The 14,387-nt window shown below is 35.5% G+C and overlaps 2 protein-coding genes across 2 annotated transcripts in view; both read left to right on the top strand.

Annotated features, from left to right (window-relative positions):
- LOC148943826 (uncharacterized) overlaps positions 1–14,387 on the top strand; it is a 606,774-nt gene that overhangs the window by 237,933 nt on the left and 354,454 nt on the right.
- LOC148943829 (uncharacterized) overlaps positions 1–14,387 on the top strand; it is a 132,974-nt gene that overhangs the window by 11,337 nt on the left and 107,250 nt on the right. Inside the window, exons 2-3 of the mRNA XM_089101252.1 lie at positions 3,735–3,857; positions 10,113–10,283. Of these exons, the coding sequence (XP_088957378.1) occupies positions 3,797–3,857; positions 10,113–10,283 (232 nt within the window). The 5' untranslated portion in view covers positions 3,735–3,796. The remainder of the gene's footprint in view (positions 1–3,734; positions 3,858–10,112; positions 10,284–14,387) is intronic.

Raw genomic sequence — 14,387 nt, forward strand, 5'->3', positions numbered from 1 at the left:
AATTTCCAATCAAATGAGCATTTTTTGAAGTTTCTAAGACAACGCCTTCCATAAAAACCTTATATGCCCCCAGGGCATAACTTAAAACCCTTGCCCTGAGGGTTGTGGGGGAGTCTCCTCCTCAAAAACATGATTTCTTTCTAGTTGCCCTCCAATCATGTTCGACTATTAAAAAGGGCACTAGCCCTTTAATTTCCAATCGAATGAGCCTGTTTTGAAGTTTTTACGACAACGCCTTCTATAAAAACCTTATATGCCCCCAGGGCAAAACTTAAAACCCTTGCCCTGAGGGTTGTGGGGGAGTGCCCTCCTCAAAAATATATTTTCTATCTGGAAATCAACTATGCTTAACAAAATGGCTATCAGAAAATTTGGATTGGATGTGTTTGGGGAAATGATGGGTGTGGGGGGGGGGGCAGGAGGGGCTAGTTACACTCCAATCTTTTTCAACTATTAAAAAGGGCACTAGCTCTTGAATTTCCAATCTAATTAGCCTGTTTTGAAGTTTCTACGACAAAGCCTTCTATAAAACCTTATATGCCCCCAGGGCATAACTAAAAACCCTTTCCCTGAGGGTTGTGGGGGAGTATCCTTCTCAAAAAGATATTTTCTATCTGGAAATCAACTATACTGAACAAAATGGCTATCTGAAAATTTTTATTGGCTGGGTGTGGGGGGGGATTGGGGCTAGTTACACTCCAATCACTTGTGACTATTAAAAAGGGCACTAGCTCTTTAATTTCCAATCGAATGAGCCTGTTTTGAAGTTTCTACGACAATGCCTTCTATAAAAACCTTATATGCCCCCAGGGCATAACTTAAAACCCTTGCCCTGAGGGTGGTGGGGGAGTGCCCTCCTCAAAAATATATTTTCTATCTGGATATCAACTATGCTGAACAAAATGGCTATCTGAAAATTTTTATTGGATGGGTGTGGGGGGGGATTGGGGCTAGTAACACTCCAATCCCTTTCGACTATTAAAAAGGGCACTAGCTCTTCAATTTCCAATCAAATAAGCCTGTTTTGAATTTTCTACGACAATGCCTTCTATAAAAACCTTATATGCCCCCAGGGCATAACTTAAAACCCTTGCCCTGAGGGTTGTGGGGGAGTGTCCTCCTCAAAAATATATTTTCTATCTGGAAATCAACTACGCTGAACAAAATGGCTATCTCAAAATTTTGATTGGATGTGTTGGGGGGATTGATGGGCATGGGGAGGGGGGCTATTCGCCCTCCAATCATTTTCGACTATTAAAAAGGGCACTAGAACTCTTGATTTCCAATTGAATGATCCCCCTTTGAAGTTTCTACGACAACCCCTTCCATATGAAGTGCCTCTGGAAAAAAAAAATAATAATAAATAATAAAACATTGGAGCCGTATGGCCTTTACTATAGGCAACGCTACAGCGTTGCCTCTGATAAATAAGGATCAGATCTGATAAATGCATCAGTGTCTAGGTTTAGTAGTTTTCCTGTTTTCTAAATTAACAATAAATAATATAGCCAATTGTTTAAGAAATTTGGATATGTCAAATATGTTTTTAAATTTTAATTTATTCCATTTGTTGCTTGATAATAATGGGCAATTGGGAATGCCAGTTTACTTAAGTAGACTATTTTAAAGTTTATAGGAATATGATTCTCAGTGAAAGTGCTTTTTCATTTAAATTACCAAAAAAAAAAAAAAATATTTCAAAATTTAGGGGGAGGAGGGAGCCTTTCCATTAGGTAGGAAGCCTTTAATATGAACAGCTAGATATATACTCTTGAAATTATATTATTTGTGTTGCCAAAATTGTCACTGCTTCTTTTAATTACTAAGATAAGTTTCATGCTCACAAATTGTGAAGGAAGTGAGAACATATTAAACAAGAGGCTAAATAAGTTTCTCTATATTCAGGATCAAGCATAAATTACATGTATAGATTATTTACAGAATTACCATTTTTATCACCTCGGCTTTCAAGTTTGGTTTGAATTCAGTTGTGGATAATTTGTCAAGTTGGATTATCCCTAGTGTTATAAGCTTTAAAATCATATATGCACTCATCACTATATTAATTTGCCATGTTTTTTAAGTATGATATTATAAGGTTTTAATTTCAAATAAAAAGTGTCTATCACTAACCCAAGTGGGCTGAATCCACTCTTTAGTGTAAAAAATAAAAAAAGAAAAAGCAAATTTAAGTTTGGAAATTCTTTTTTTGAAAGTCAAAAATGTTTGTAGGAAACGAACAGTTGTCAAAACAATAAAAATGTCATAATAGTAAAAAGTGAACAATTTAAGAACAAATATGTTAAATTAAAAAAAAAAAAAATCGGGATAATTTAGTCTTGCACTAAAACCCATAAAGTGCAGTCTAATAAAAAAAAAAACAACTAAATTTGTAAGTTAACCAATTAACATTTGTAAGGTAAAAAAGAGAGGGAGGGGGGAATCATTTGTGTTTAACATGCTTACTATATGGGACAGAAGTTCTTCTATATCTTTAGGTGGAAAGTTGTTTTGGGGTAAGAAGGCAAATTTTTGCTGAAGCAGAACAAAGGAGTTGAGGTTGAAGGGAAGAAAATTGATTAGGGAAAAGGTAATTTGTCCATGGTTATGGTGGGCATAGTTTGTGAAATGGAAGAAAACATGTGTTCTCCTTTCTTTGAAGGTGACCAAATTGGCTCTTCAAAGAATGGAGATATAATGGAATTTAATCTCTCTGACAATAATTCATAGGCACCTTTTTTGCACTGCCTCTGTTCTTTCTCACAATTGATTGGATATACTAGAATGCCAAACAGGACTGGAATACCCCAGGATTGGTTGTACAAATGAAAGCTAAATTCTCAAACAATGGGATTAAGGACATGTGAATTTTTTAAGGGCTTTGAGGAGGGTGTGGTATTTGCACGTTTTAAGAGTAGATTTGTAAGACAACTGCAAAACATTCCTGGATCCTAGTTTAGACCTTGAATTTTATTGGGAAAATATAACTTTTCAAAGCATGCAGAAGCATAGCCTATATTCTGCTCTTTATTGGGTTTTGTTCCAAATCAAATTGAAAACATAATTTTTCTCAACTTTTTATTAATTTCTCTCTTGGAAAAAAAGAGAAAAAAACTATCTCATTTCCAAGCTTTTATATTTGCAAAGGATTTAACTGGCTATAAAACTTTTTCCTGTGCCATAGTTTAATCTTGAGTTCTGATTGCAAAAGGCTCACTTTTCTTGTAAAGAAAGTAAAGCTTGATTATTCCTTGGAACTTTTTGCTTCTTCTATCCAAGGATTGTATAAGTGGTCATAACTACTGTTGTAAATGGTAAAATTGGACACTGTAAAATAGTTTTTTTTTTTTTTACATATTTTACCATCATTTTACAGACCCCAGTAAAATTGATATCTTACCTATTTTACTTGTATATTACAGCTTATCACCTTGATTACATTTGCTTATTCTCTTTTAATGAACATAATCTTTCCACTAAAAAATTTACAGAAAGCCATAGCCTATCATTTGTCCTGTGGGTCTGTGCCAATGTTACATGTTACCCAGTTTTAATTCTAAATACATTCTAAGACCACACTGGCATTACACAAAAACATTTGAATATTTTTAAGGGGTATTGTACCCCTCTATTCTTTATATTCTAAAGCAGCTATACCTATGCTTGAGAGTGTATTAAAATCAAATTAGTTTTATATTGATTGAAATTAGCCATTGAAGCTTGTTTATTTCTAGGAACGCTTTTCTTCTACTTTCGTAGGTAAAACTTGTGTACAACTCTGTCCTTAGATTTCATTATGGACTCTCCTCAAATTACGAATATGGCTGAAGACATCACTGTTCCTGTTATTAAAAATGGTAAGTTTATCCAATATAATTTTTAGAATAAAAGGAAATCTGCTTTGCCTGGGTAAATATCTTTTTCTCCTCTTACGGAGATCTAGGGGTATGTGGAGGAGCTATCGTACCAGCTTCTTCCAGACGACTCACTTATGTAAAGCTTTAGCTTCTTGTGAGGTAGGCTATATCTCATGTTTTTGTTTTTAATTTTAACCTAGTTTTATTTATTTGATGAAGGCATTAATAACCGCATTGAATGGTAGTTTCTTCCTTTTGTTATTAAGTTAGCTTTCCTTACCCAACAATCAAATTACTTTACATTTGAACATAAATCCTGCTTTAAATGGGCTATATATTGTATTACGCAGAAAAAATAAAGGCTGAGCAAAAAAAGGAAAATTCATCATCCAACTTGAATTGCCAATATCACATTTATTCAGTCGGGTATCAAAAGGATGTATCTCCACTATGGTAAATTTTAACCTCAAACCTTTTTTATTTCCCCTCTGGAAACCGTAAAGCAAAAACGGATTGATATGTACTGATTTACATACCGATGTGTTTTTGTTTCTCGGTCATCGGAGGGGAAATAAAGAAGTTGTGAGGTTTTTTTTTTGCTCTTCTAAATTTTTGCAGTTATGGAGATACATCCTTTTGATACCCAACTGACGATTTGCATTCCATTCTCTATCCCCAGTGATATCTCTACCCCTTGTGTTATATGCAAAAGCCTGCTGATCCTTTAAACAATTTATTATTTTTTTTAAGTATTTTAAGCAAATATTGTTCTTTTCTAAGAAATATTGAGGGCTAAAGCTCATATTAGTCAGGAATATTTTCTTAGATTCAATTAATTTTACTTACTATATGCCAAGAAAGCGGCAAATTACATTACAGTAGTAAAAAGACGGGTGCAAATTTATTTTGTTGTCAAGGTTGAGTTTTTTTTCAATTTTTTTAGGAATGTAATTTTATAGGTTCCCAATTAATTTTTTTAAGAATCTTGAAAGCCTTGCGAGTAGGAACGTAGAAATCGCTAGATATTGACTCTTTAAAACACATAATTTGTGTTGCCAAAACTGCAACTGCTTTTGTTAAAGACTAATATTAGTTTTATGCTACAAAAGTAAATAGAGCGACAACGTAGTAGCCCAGAAGATTTATAAGTTTCTCTATATTCAGAATAAGCCATACACTACATGCTCAAATTATTTACAGAATATTTATTTTTATCAGCTTGATTCTCAAGTTAGATATGAAGTGAGTAATAGAGTATTTTTTAATTTGTATTTACACAGGTTTTTTCAGCAATATAGCCAAATATAAACGAACCACTGCAGTAATATAACAAGTATTTCAAGTATGAGCAGGGTTGCAACATGACTGCAAAATATCTTCTTGAGTCCTACTTTAGACTTTGCTTTTGTTTTGGAAATTATCTCATTTTAAAGTGTAGAAAACCCTTTTTGCAATTTTACTATAGGATTTTGTCTAAATCATATAAGAATTTTCCTTTTTTTTACCGTTATGAATTCTTTTCCAAAAAAATGAATAAGGAAAAAATTTTTTTTGAATTTTTTTTTATTCATTGGTGAAATAGTTTAACCAGCTACAGTACATTTTTATGTGACCTAGTTTAAGCTTTAGTTTCGATTGTGTAAGTTTTCATTTTATATTGCAAAAATTTTGCAATATAAAACTCAATTTTTTAGCTTTTTCCAAAATGAATTTTAAACAAAAATCCAAATACGCAATTCAGGTAATTTTAGATCAAAAAACAGTTTTTGAATACAATACAATCCTCTTTCAAAAAATCAAAATTCGTCCTATTTCTAATTGCTGTACTTCGGGTTTTGCAGTACTTGAAATAAGGTATTAAAATTTGTCTATTTATGGAAGCTTTTTGCTTCTACTGTCCTGGGTAAAACTTGTGCACAGCATCAAAGAGTTGTTAGTAGTACAGTAAAAGACGTTTTATAAGGGGCTTTAAATCTTTTCTGAGATTCTATTACAGACTTGCCCGAATTTTCGAATACCTTTGTAATAAGTGCGGATGAAGGTGAAGGCCCAAGTCACTTGTTCGGCAGGGAAGCAAAATTTCCTTTGGGAACTTCCTGCTTTGACTTTTCAAGTTCGGCATCACGCCTGTTTTCGGTTAAACTTGGTCCAAGATGTCTCCAAAGACTTGAACACCGCCATGTCTAGAGGTAGCATGACAGACGTGCCATTTGTCGGAAGGCGTACGACTTCGATCCCGTGGCTTTCATACTCATCGATGAATGGCAGAAAATGTGGAATGTGTGTTCCTCTAAGGACAAGAACACTGGCTTCGGAACTCCTTTTTAGTCTGAGGTAGTTAGGAATTCCGACCAAACCGATCATGCACTGATCTTATATTTACTCTTAGAATGCTGCTAGAAGAAGCAAATGAATGGTACAATAAACATTACTGGGTCTTTTATAGACATCGAGTAAACTTTCGACTCGGTTGATCGTCAAATGCTTTGGAAGGTTCTCCGGTACTAACGCTTACCTGATAAGGTCAACCAAAACGCTAAATCCTTCTACAAACATATAGAATGCTCCATAAAGGCAAGTGCCAGGATTATTCGTTAATTTTGCATCATGACAGAGATGAAACAAGGCTGTGTGCTATCACCACTCCTATTTATTCTTATCCTTTATTATATTCTCCGGACCTGCGATGGACATAGGATCCAGTTGCATAATAAGAGACTCGGAGATGTTGATTTCGCTGACAATATCAGCCTCATAGAGTCCTGAAAACAAAGGCTCCAGCATTTCCTTAACCAAGTCAGAGACGCTGCCGAACCTTTTGGCCTTAAGATAAATTAAACCAACAAAACAAAAAGTATGGTAAACACTGGATCTCAACTCGATCTACAAGGCAATAACCAGACGATAGAGCAATTCGTAGAGTTCAAGTACTTAGTAAGGACCATCCACAATTCAGGGTCGTGTCAGCGAGAAGTCAAATTAAAAATCGGCCAGGCTAATAATCTTTCAGGAAACTGTCTCTAATTTGGCGCAGCCAAAAGTACTCTCTCCGACTCAAGCTGAGGCTGTTCAACAGCAACGTCCTCTCAACACTGCTATGGTTCTGAAACTTCGCATGTAGATCAAATACTTTAAAAGGAACCTTTCGCGTTAGAATATGTTTACTCAAGGCACATTCTAAATATCCACTCGTCCAAAAAAGTAACAAGCGCTACTATGCAACAGAAGGCATCTCAGCCACTGGTTACCAAAGTGATCAAATATACTAAGTGGAGATACCCTGGTCATGTGACCCGCATGTCTGAAACTTGACTACCGAAGGTCGTCCTTCAGTTGCAGCTACGTGGTACCAGAAGAAGAGGACGCCCCAAAAATACCCTACGACGCAGCTACAGTTTTTACCTCAATGTATCAATCCAACCTGAATGGGAAGATGTCTGGGTGGCCGCAGCAATGAGAGATGACTGGTGACTGTTCTTGGTTGCCCTAAGCGCCTCTGAAGGCACAGGACTTTCATCTATACTGTTTGGGATGTAGTCTGGTATACACCTTCTAGGCAAGCATCTTCCAGATCTTTGGAAATTTGGCACGATTTATATTGATAAACAATGAACAATGGGCTTGGCTTCCATATGCAGACACACAAAACAGTACAGTAAGACTAGTTTTTTGATTGACTCTTGTGTTCTGTGCAACTTGCTTGGAAAATTTACTAAGAGAGGGCTACTTCAAAACCATTCAGTAATGAATAAATTAGGATGATGTGGTCAATCAAGTCGATTGAAAATATGAATGTGGTATGAGGTCAAGCAGCACTTCCTCAGATGATGGAAAAATCTAGCGTCTGAAAGTAAAACCAAATTTAAAAAAAATTGCAACTTATTTTTAAATGTTTTTTCAACTGAACAAAATTATTAGAACTAAGCATCATCAAAATATCTCGTTGTGCAGAAAGCACACGTAGAATTACACAGCTATTGTTTTGTAAGTGGGCCATGAAATTTTGACGCTAAAGACTTCTCAACTGTTTTACGTGTTCAGGGAAATTTTGACAGATTCACACATATTTCAACCAGGCCTGTTGCTTCTTGTCGATGAAGTTACTGTGAGATATTTGCAAAAGAAATAAATCTATTGCTAGAAGTTCATATTTACGTTGAAGTGTGCTGAAAGAACATTTTTAATCGGCATGGTATTCCACTACATCAAAATAGAATTTTCAACACTTGAAACGTAGTTTCGACAATGCAATATTCGTTGCCATTTTCATTTAATTTTATAAAGACAGCAAATATGGCTACATTTCAGAGAAGATCAGATGTGTCTTGACGTATTGATGCTGATCCCAACTTTTTTTGCAATAAATAGCCAAGTAATGAGAGTCTGAACATTACACACCTGAACAATTGTCGGGAAGTTGGGTGCGCCGGATATAGAGTCCACGTACCGTATCGTCAAAATATTACGATGGCTACAAGACATGGCGTCCAAGTCAAGGCTAAGCAGAGTTATTCTGTTTTGAAGGAACATTTTGACGGTGGTTCCAAAACTGCATTGTTGAATCATCGGTGCCTTTACCCTAGTCAAGCAACCTAGCTGGGTGCGCTATTATGGACAATTTTTTGTAGCTGTTCACAGACTGATTAGTTTTCCTAATTGATCTGAAAGTGGAAAAAACTATTTGCCATGTCTAATATTGCACTCTAATTGACAAAACTTTAAGGCTATCAGTGGAAATATTTGAACCAAACAGGATCATATCATGTTTCTTAGAACAAATCTATGACTGCTGACATTAGCGAGCCTTCCTTTGATATTGATTTACAATTTCAAGGATTTGCAGCAAGTCACCTAACTTTTACTTTTTATTCTTTTTTTTTGGTGGCAACATCACGGCAAAATAATTTAAGCGAAAGGGTTACTAAGAGTTTTTCTCCCAGACCTGACTGACGTATATGTATGCTGTGCCAACAGATCATCAACTGTTTTACCACCATCAACAAATTCTTGAGATGAAATCTAAGGAAGCAAGAAAGAAAGTTTAATGTTAATTTGTCAATATTCTGTTGGGGTATGTATGACAAATCTACCTGGCTGGTTTACTAATTTTGTGTCTAGGCATGATTTTTTAGAAAGATTTAACCCAACTATTTTAGTGCCCCATGATGAAAAAGGTCAACATAGCAAAGATTTCCTGGTCATGATACTTTGGGTTTCGATTTTGTTTTTAAAAGATTTACAAGGTTAATTGAGACTTGAGAAGCTTCTGTAACTAAACTGACCGTTTCTGGGTTTACAATTCAAAAGGTTTTTTTCCGTTTTTTCTTCTTTTATATTTTTTTGCTGCTCTATTGAACGTCTAAACCGATGCTTCAATTTATTATATATTCTGAAAATGTAGTCGTCTTGAAAGAGCTTTTAATTTTTTGCCAGGTTTTATTTTATTTTTATTCTTTTTTTTTTTTGGGGGGGGGGATCAGCATGTAATATTTGACACCTATGATTTGCTACCCTATGACTTGAAACAAAAGAATAAAATGATGCGCCATTTAGATGTACCAGAGGACAGAGGCATTGGAAAATTCCTGGTTGTTACTGGGTTATATAACAACGCAATTTAAGCAAAAATATATAGAATTGGCAAAAGCTATATAAGAAGTTTTTCGTTATCTATGATGTTCTGCAAAATTACACATGATTTTGAATGAATCCAAAGACCTAAGACAAAAGTCATGAACAAATGTCTGAGGTGATCTTGCACGAAAATGAAGCGTGACGAGACCTGTGGCTAGTAGACATAAGACAAAAAGCACCACTTTGAAATCCAAAATGAAAATAACTGACAAAGAAATCTGTAGTTACAAGAGAAGCAACGGTGAGAATCTTACCGAGTCGCTAGAGAAAACAAATCCGATAAAACGGATTATTATTTGATGCATTAACAGTAAGGATTTCAAACGAAAAAATAAAACGATGACAGTGCTAATGCGTCATTAGATAATCAAATATATATACTATAAAAGGCTTTGTTGAAATACTTTAAAGATCACCAAACATTGTAAATAGCCAAGGGAAAGTTTTTTTTCATTGCAAGAAAGGTCATTCTCAATTTTTGGGAACGATCTATTGCAAAGAGAAAGGAGTTGGGTTTGTTGTATGTTTTAATTATGAATGTGTTTTGTTTCATCTTAATTTAGATTTCATAATATTTCATTTCATTTGATTTTGTTTCATCGTAATTAAAATTTATTACAGAACTTGAGGATGCTTTACCAAGTAACCGCGAGGAGTTTTCTGACGTTCAAGACGATCGTTTGTGTCCAAAACTTGAAGTTTTTCCCTTTTTTCCTTTTCCCAGCTTTTCACAATCATATAAACTTGAACCTGAGACCCCGGACCTGGACTCCATATGTATTGACAATGAAGGTACATCTCAAAGGTTCTTTTTCTAGGATCAAATTTATAGATAAATGTTTATTTTATGTAGATCAATCGCCTCGTGAAAGCAAGAATGTTGTAACTGACACCCCTAGTCAACATTAAGTTACGAACCCTACCGGAGTTAATTTTTCCGAGCTTTCTAATGGTTTAGTTCGTTTTGTTGCACGATGCCTCCCGGCTGAGTAAATCAAAAGTTCAACTTTATCGTAAGTGTATGTTTTTTTTTTTACTTTTGTGAAATCGAAAATTTTTGTAACTGACCAGATGATTAACCTCTGGTCAGTTACGACATCAAATGAATAAAGTTTGTTCATCAAATGAACAAAGTGCTGGATTTTCCGCAGTCCTCCAAGATCTATAAATACGCTAGCGTTGCATTTTCTAAAGTTAAACAACTACAATATAAACAAGGCTACTCGAAAAGAGTCGGTTACAAGCTGTCGTTTTCTGGCAAAAAAATCTCTGAAATAAAAAATTTTATTTATGATAAACTTGATGCAAGGAGAGACACTTCTTACCCAAAATTGGTTGAGTTTCTAGCTGTACCAAAGCTGTTGGATTTCAAACCTGTTATTCCTATTGAAAAAAATCAAATATGTGCAATCAGCCTAAAGGTTTATGTCTCCTCTAAATGTGGAGTACTACAAGTGTGTTTTGCAAGTATGAATCAAGACAAGAACCTCCCACCCACTGGAGCACAGAGAGCATGCCCAGAAGTAGAAGCTGCAACCCCATAAAAAAAATCTGAGAAAAGGGAAACACCGTCAGTAAATACTTGTGGTCTACTTGGGTCTGGCTGTCCCAAGTAGACCACAAGTCTCAGAAACTACAATAATATATAATAAGATACAGACACTTACAATGATCCGACAAGATCCCAAAGTATTTCTAACGAGAAAATAAACGGGCAGAGATTCGCCCTGCAAGTCAAAAAGTCTCTCTTCAGTCTCAAAAATCTGGGTATATATATGAAAAACTAACCACGTCCTTCCGGTACATTGACGCATTTAGCCAGGAAATTGGTTATTGAGCAAGTTCCCTCCAAGCTAATTCCACGATTTGTATCTTTATCTTAAAAAGTGGTATTTTGAAACTTTGTTTTGCGTCTTAATATATTTTTACTCAATTAATAATTAACTAAATTAGAAAGCTTTACCACAAGTGCCCTTTTTAATAGTCGAAAGTGTTTCTAAGGCAACTAACCCCCCTTTCACGCCCATCTTGTCTTCAAACACATCCGATCAATATTTTAGATAGCCATTTTATTCAACGTAGTTGAAAGTTTTGGAAATTAGGTCTTTAAGGATGACAACCCGCGCAGCCCTCAGGGCAAGGATTGTAAGTTATGCCCTGGGGACGTATAAGGTTTTTATTGAAAGCGTAGAAACTTCAAAAGGGCTCATTCAATTGGAAATTGAAAGGGCTAGTGTCTTTTTTAATAGTTGAAAGTGATTGGATAGTGACTAAAGCCTCTCTCACGCCCACCATAATCCCAAACACATCCAATCAAAATTTTGAGATATCTATTTTGTTCAACGTAGTTGAAAGTTCTTGAAATTAGGTCTTTTAGGATGATAACCCCCTCAGAGCCCTCAGTGCAAGGGTTGTAAGTTATGCCCTGGGGGCATAAAGTTTATATAGAAAGTTGTTATAGAAATTTCAAAAAGGGTTCCAAACTAAATATTGCCATAAGATTAAATCAAAATGCACCGTGTTAATGCTAATTCCCAATAAGGCATCTCAGCAGTATCCCAAGAACGACTGGGGGTATTATGTTCAAACTTTCGGGGCTGCTTCTGCTCTTAAAATTTGACCAAATCAAAATAGCGTAAGTGTATCCCAGCTATCAAAGATTTCACATTTTTTTGCAAATGGTATCAAGTTCTCCATTTCAGGTCAACTAGAGGAGGTATGAAACTAAATTAAACACTACTATTTGTGTCCAGATTTTTAAGAGGGTGTATGTGTTTAAAAATTGCTGAAAAGTTTTCTCCATCAAACAAATATCAGGCCAAACTACTCTTAAAAAAAACGAAAAGATTTAAAGTATTATTTTCTTTTTCTCTGAAAAGACTATGTCAATATAAAACGAACAGAAATTAATGAAAAAAAACTTTTTTACACGAAATAAGTTTTTCAAAGATAAGTAAAGAACTGCATTAAACAAAAATGATCAAAAATAAAATCAAATAATCTACCAACCGTGAAACTACCACAAATCAGCATCGATACATAAATGAAACCCAAAACGAACAGAAATTACAATAAATAACCGAGTCAAACTCAAAACAAGCAGAAATTAACATAAGTTGCGCTCAAAATACGTATGTCTTCCTAAGGCCAGAAACAAATTTGCACTTTACTTAAAAAAATACAAATTTATGCGTATTTTCAGTTTAATATACATGTACTGATATTTAGTAATCCAAATGTTATTATTATTTGATTATTAAAGTTATAAACGTAAAAACATTTATATTTTTTTCAGTAAAGTGCAAATTATGTTCTGGCCTTGGGAAGGCATAGGGGTTTTGAGCCCAACTTATGTTAATTTCTGTTCGTTTTGAGTTTGACTAAAAAAAAAAGTTTCATGACACATTACTAGCAAATCAGAGGCAATGCTTTAGCGTTGCCTATAGTAATGGCCATACGGCTCCAATGTTTTATTATTTATCATTATTTTTTGTCCCAAAGGTACTTCATATGGAAGGGTCGTCTTATAAAATTCAAAGGGAGCTCGTTTGATAGGAAATTGAGACGTATTGTGTCTTTTTAATAGTCGAAAGTGGTTGGAGGGCAAATAGCCCCCCCCCCCGGCGTTCATTCCCCCAAACACATCCAATCAAAATTGTGAGATAGCTATTTTGTTCAGTGTAGTCGATTTCCAGATAGAAAATATGTTTTTGAGGAGGACACTTCCCCACAACCCTCAGGGCAAGGGTTTTAAGTTATGCCCTGGGGGCATATAACATTTTTTATTGAAGGTGTTGTCGTAGAAACTTCAGGAAAGGCTCATTTGATTTGAAATTCAAAGGGCTAGTGTCCTTTTTAATAGTCGAAAGTGATTGGAGGGCAACTAGCCCCCCCCCCCCACGCCCATCAATCGCTCTCCCAAATACAAGCCAAATTGTTAAACAGGCATTTTGTTCATAGTGGTTTATGTCAAGATAGAAAATATGTTTTTGAGGAGGATACTCTCCCACAACACTCAGGGCAATTGTTTTAAGTTATTCCCTGGGGGCATATAACGTTTTTATAGAAGGTGTTGTTGTAGATGACTCAAAAAAGGCTCATTCGATGGGATATTCAAAGGGCTAGTGCCCTTTTTAAGAGTCGAAAGTGATTGGAAGGCAACTAGCCCCCCCCCACGCTCATCATTCCCCCAAACACATCCAATAAAAATTTTGAGATATCCATTTTGTTCAAAGTAGTTGAAAGTTCTTGAAATTAGGTCTTTTAGGATGATAGCCCCCTCAGAGCCTTCTGTGCAAGGGTTGTAAGTTATGCCCTGGGGGCATAAAGTTTATACAGAAAGTTGTTATAGAAATCGAAATTGGTTGGAGGGCAACTAGCCCCCCCCCTCCCCACGCCCTTCATTCCCCCAAACACATCCAATCAAAATTGTGAGATAGCCATTTTGTTCAGTGTAGTCGATTTCCATATAGAAAATATGTTTTTGAGGAGGACACTTTCCCACAACCCTCAGGCCAAGGGTTTTAAGTTATGCCCTGGGGGCATATAAGGTTTTTATAGAAGATGTTGTCGTAAAAACTTCAGAAAATGCTCATTTGATTTGAAATTAAAAGGGCTAGTGCCCTTTTTAATATTCGAAAGTGATTGGAAGGCAACTAGCCTCCCCCCCCCACGTCCATCATTCCCCCAAACACATCCAATCAAAATTTTGAGAGAGCATTTTGTTCAGCGTATTTGATGTCCAGATAGAAAATATATTCTTGAGTAAGTCACTCCCTCAGAATCCTCAGGGTAAGGGATGTAAGTTTTACCCTGTGGGCATGTAAGGTTTTTATGGAAGACTTTATCATAGAAACATCAAAAAAGGCTCATTCGATTGGAAATTCAAAGGGCTAA

The sequence above is a fragment of the Artemia sp. Qi Xiang Cuo genome, chromosome 15 (genome assembly GCF_049724085.1).
Source record: "Artemia sp. Qi Xiang Cuo chromosome 15, ASM4972408v1, whole genome shotgun sequence".
In the NCBI taxonomy this organism is placed as follows: Eukaryota; Metazoa; Arthropoda; class Branchiopoda; order Anostraca; family Artemiidae; genus Artemia; species Artemia sp. Qi Xiang Cuo.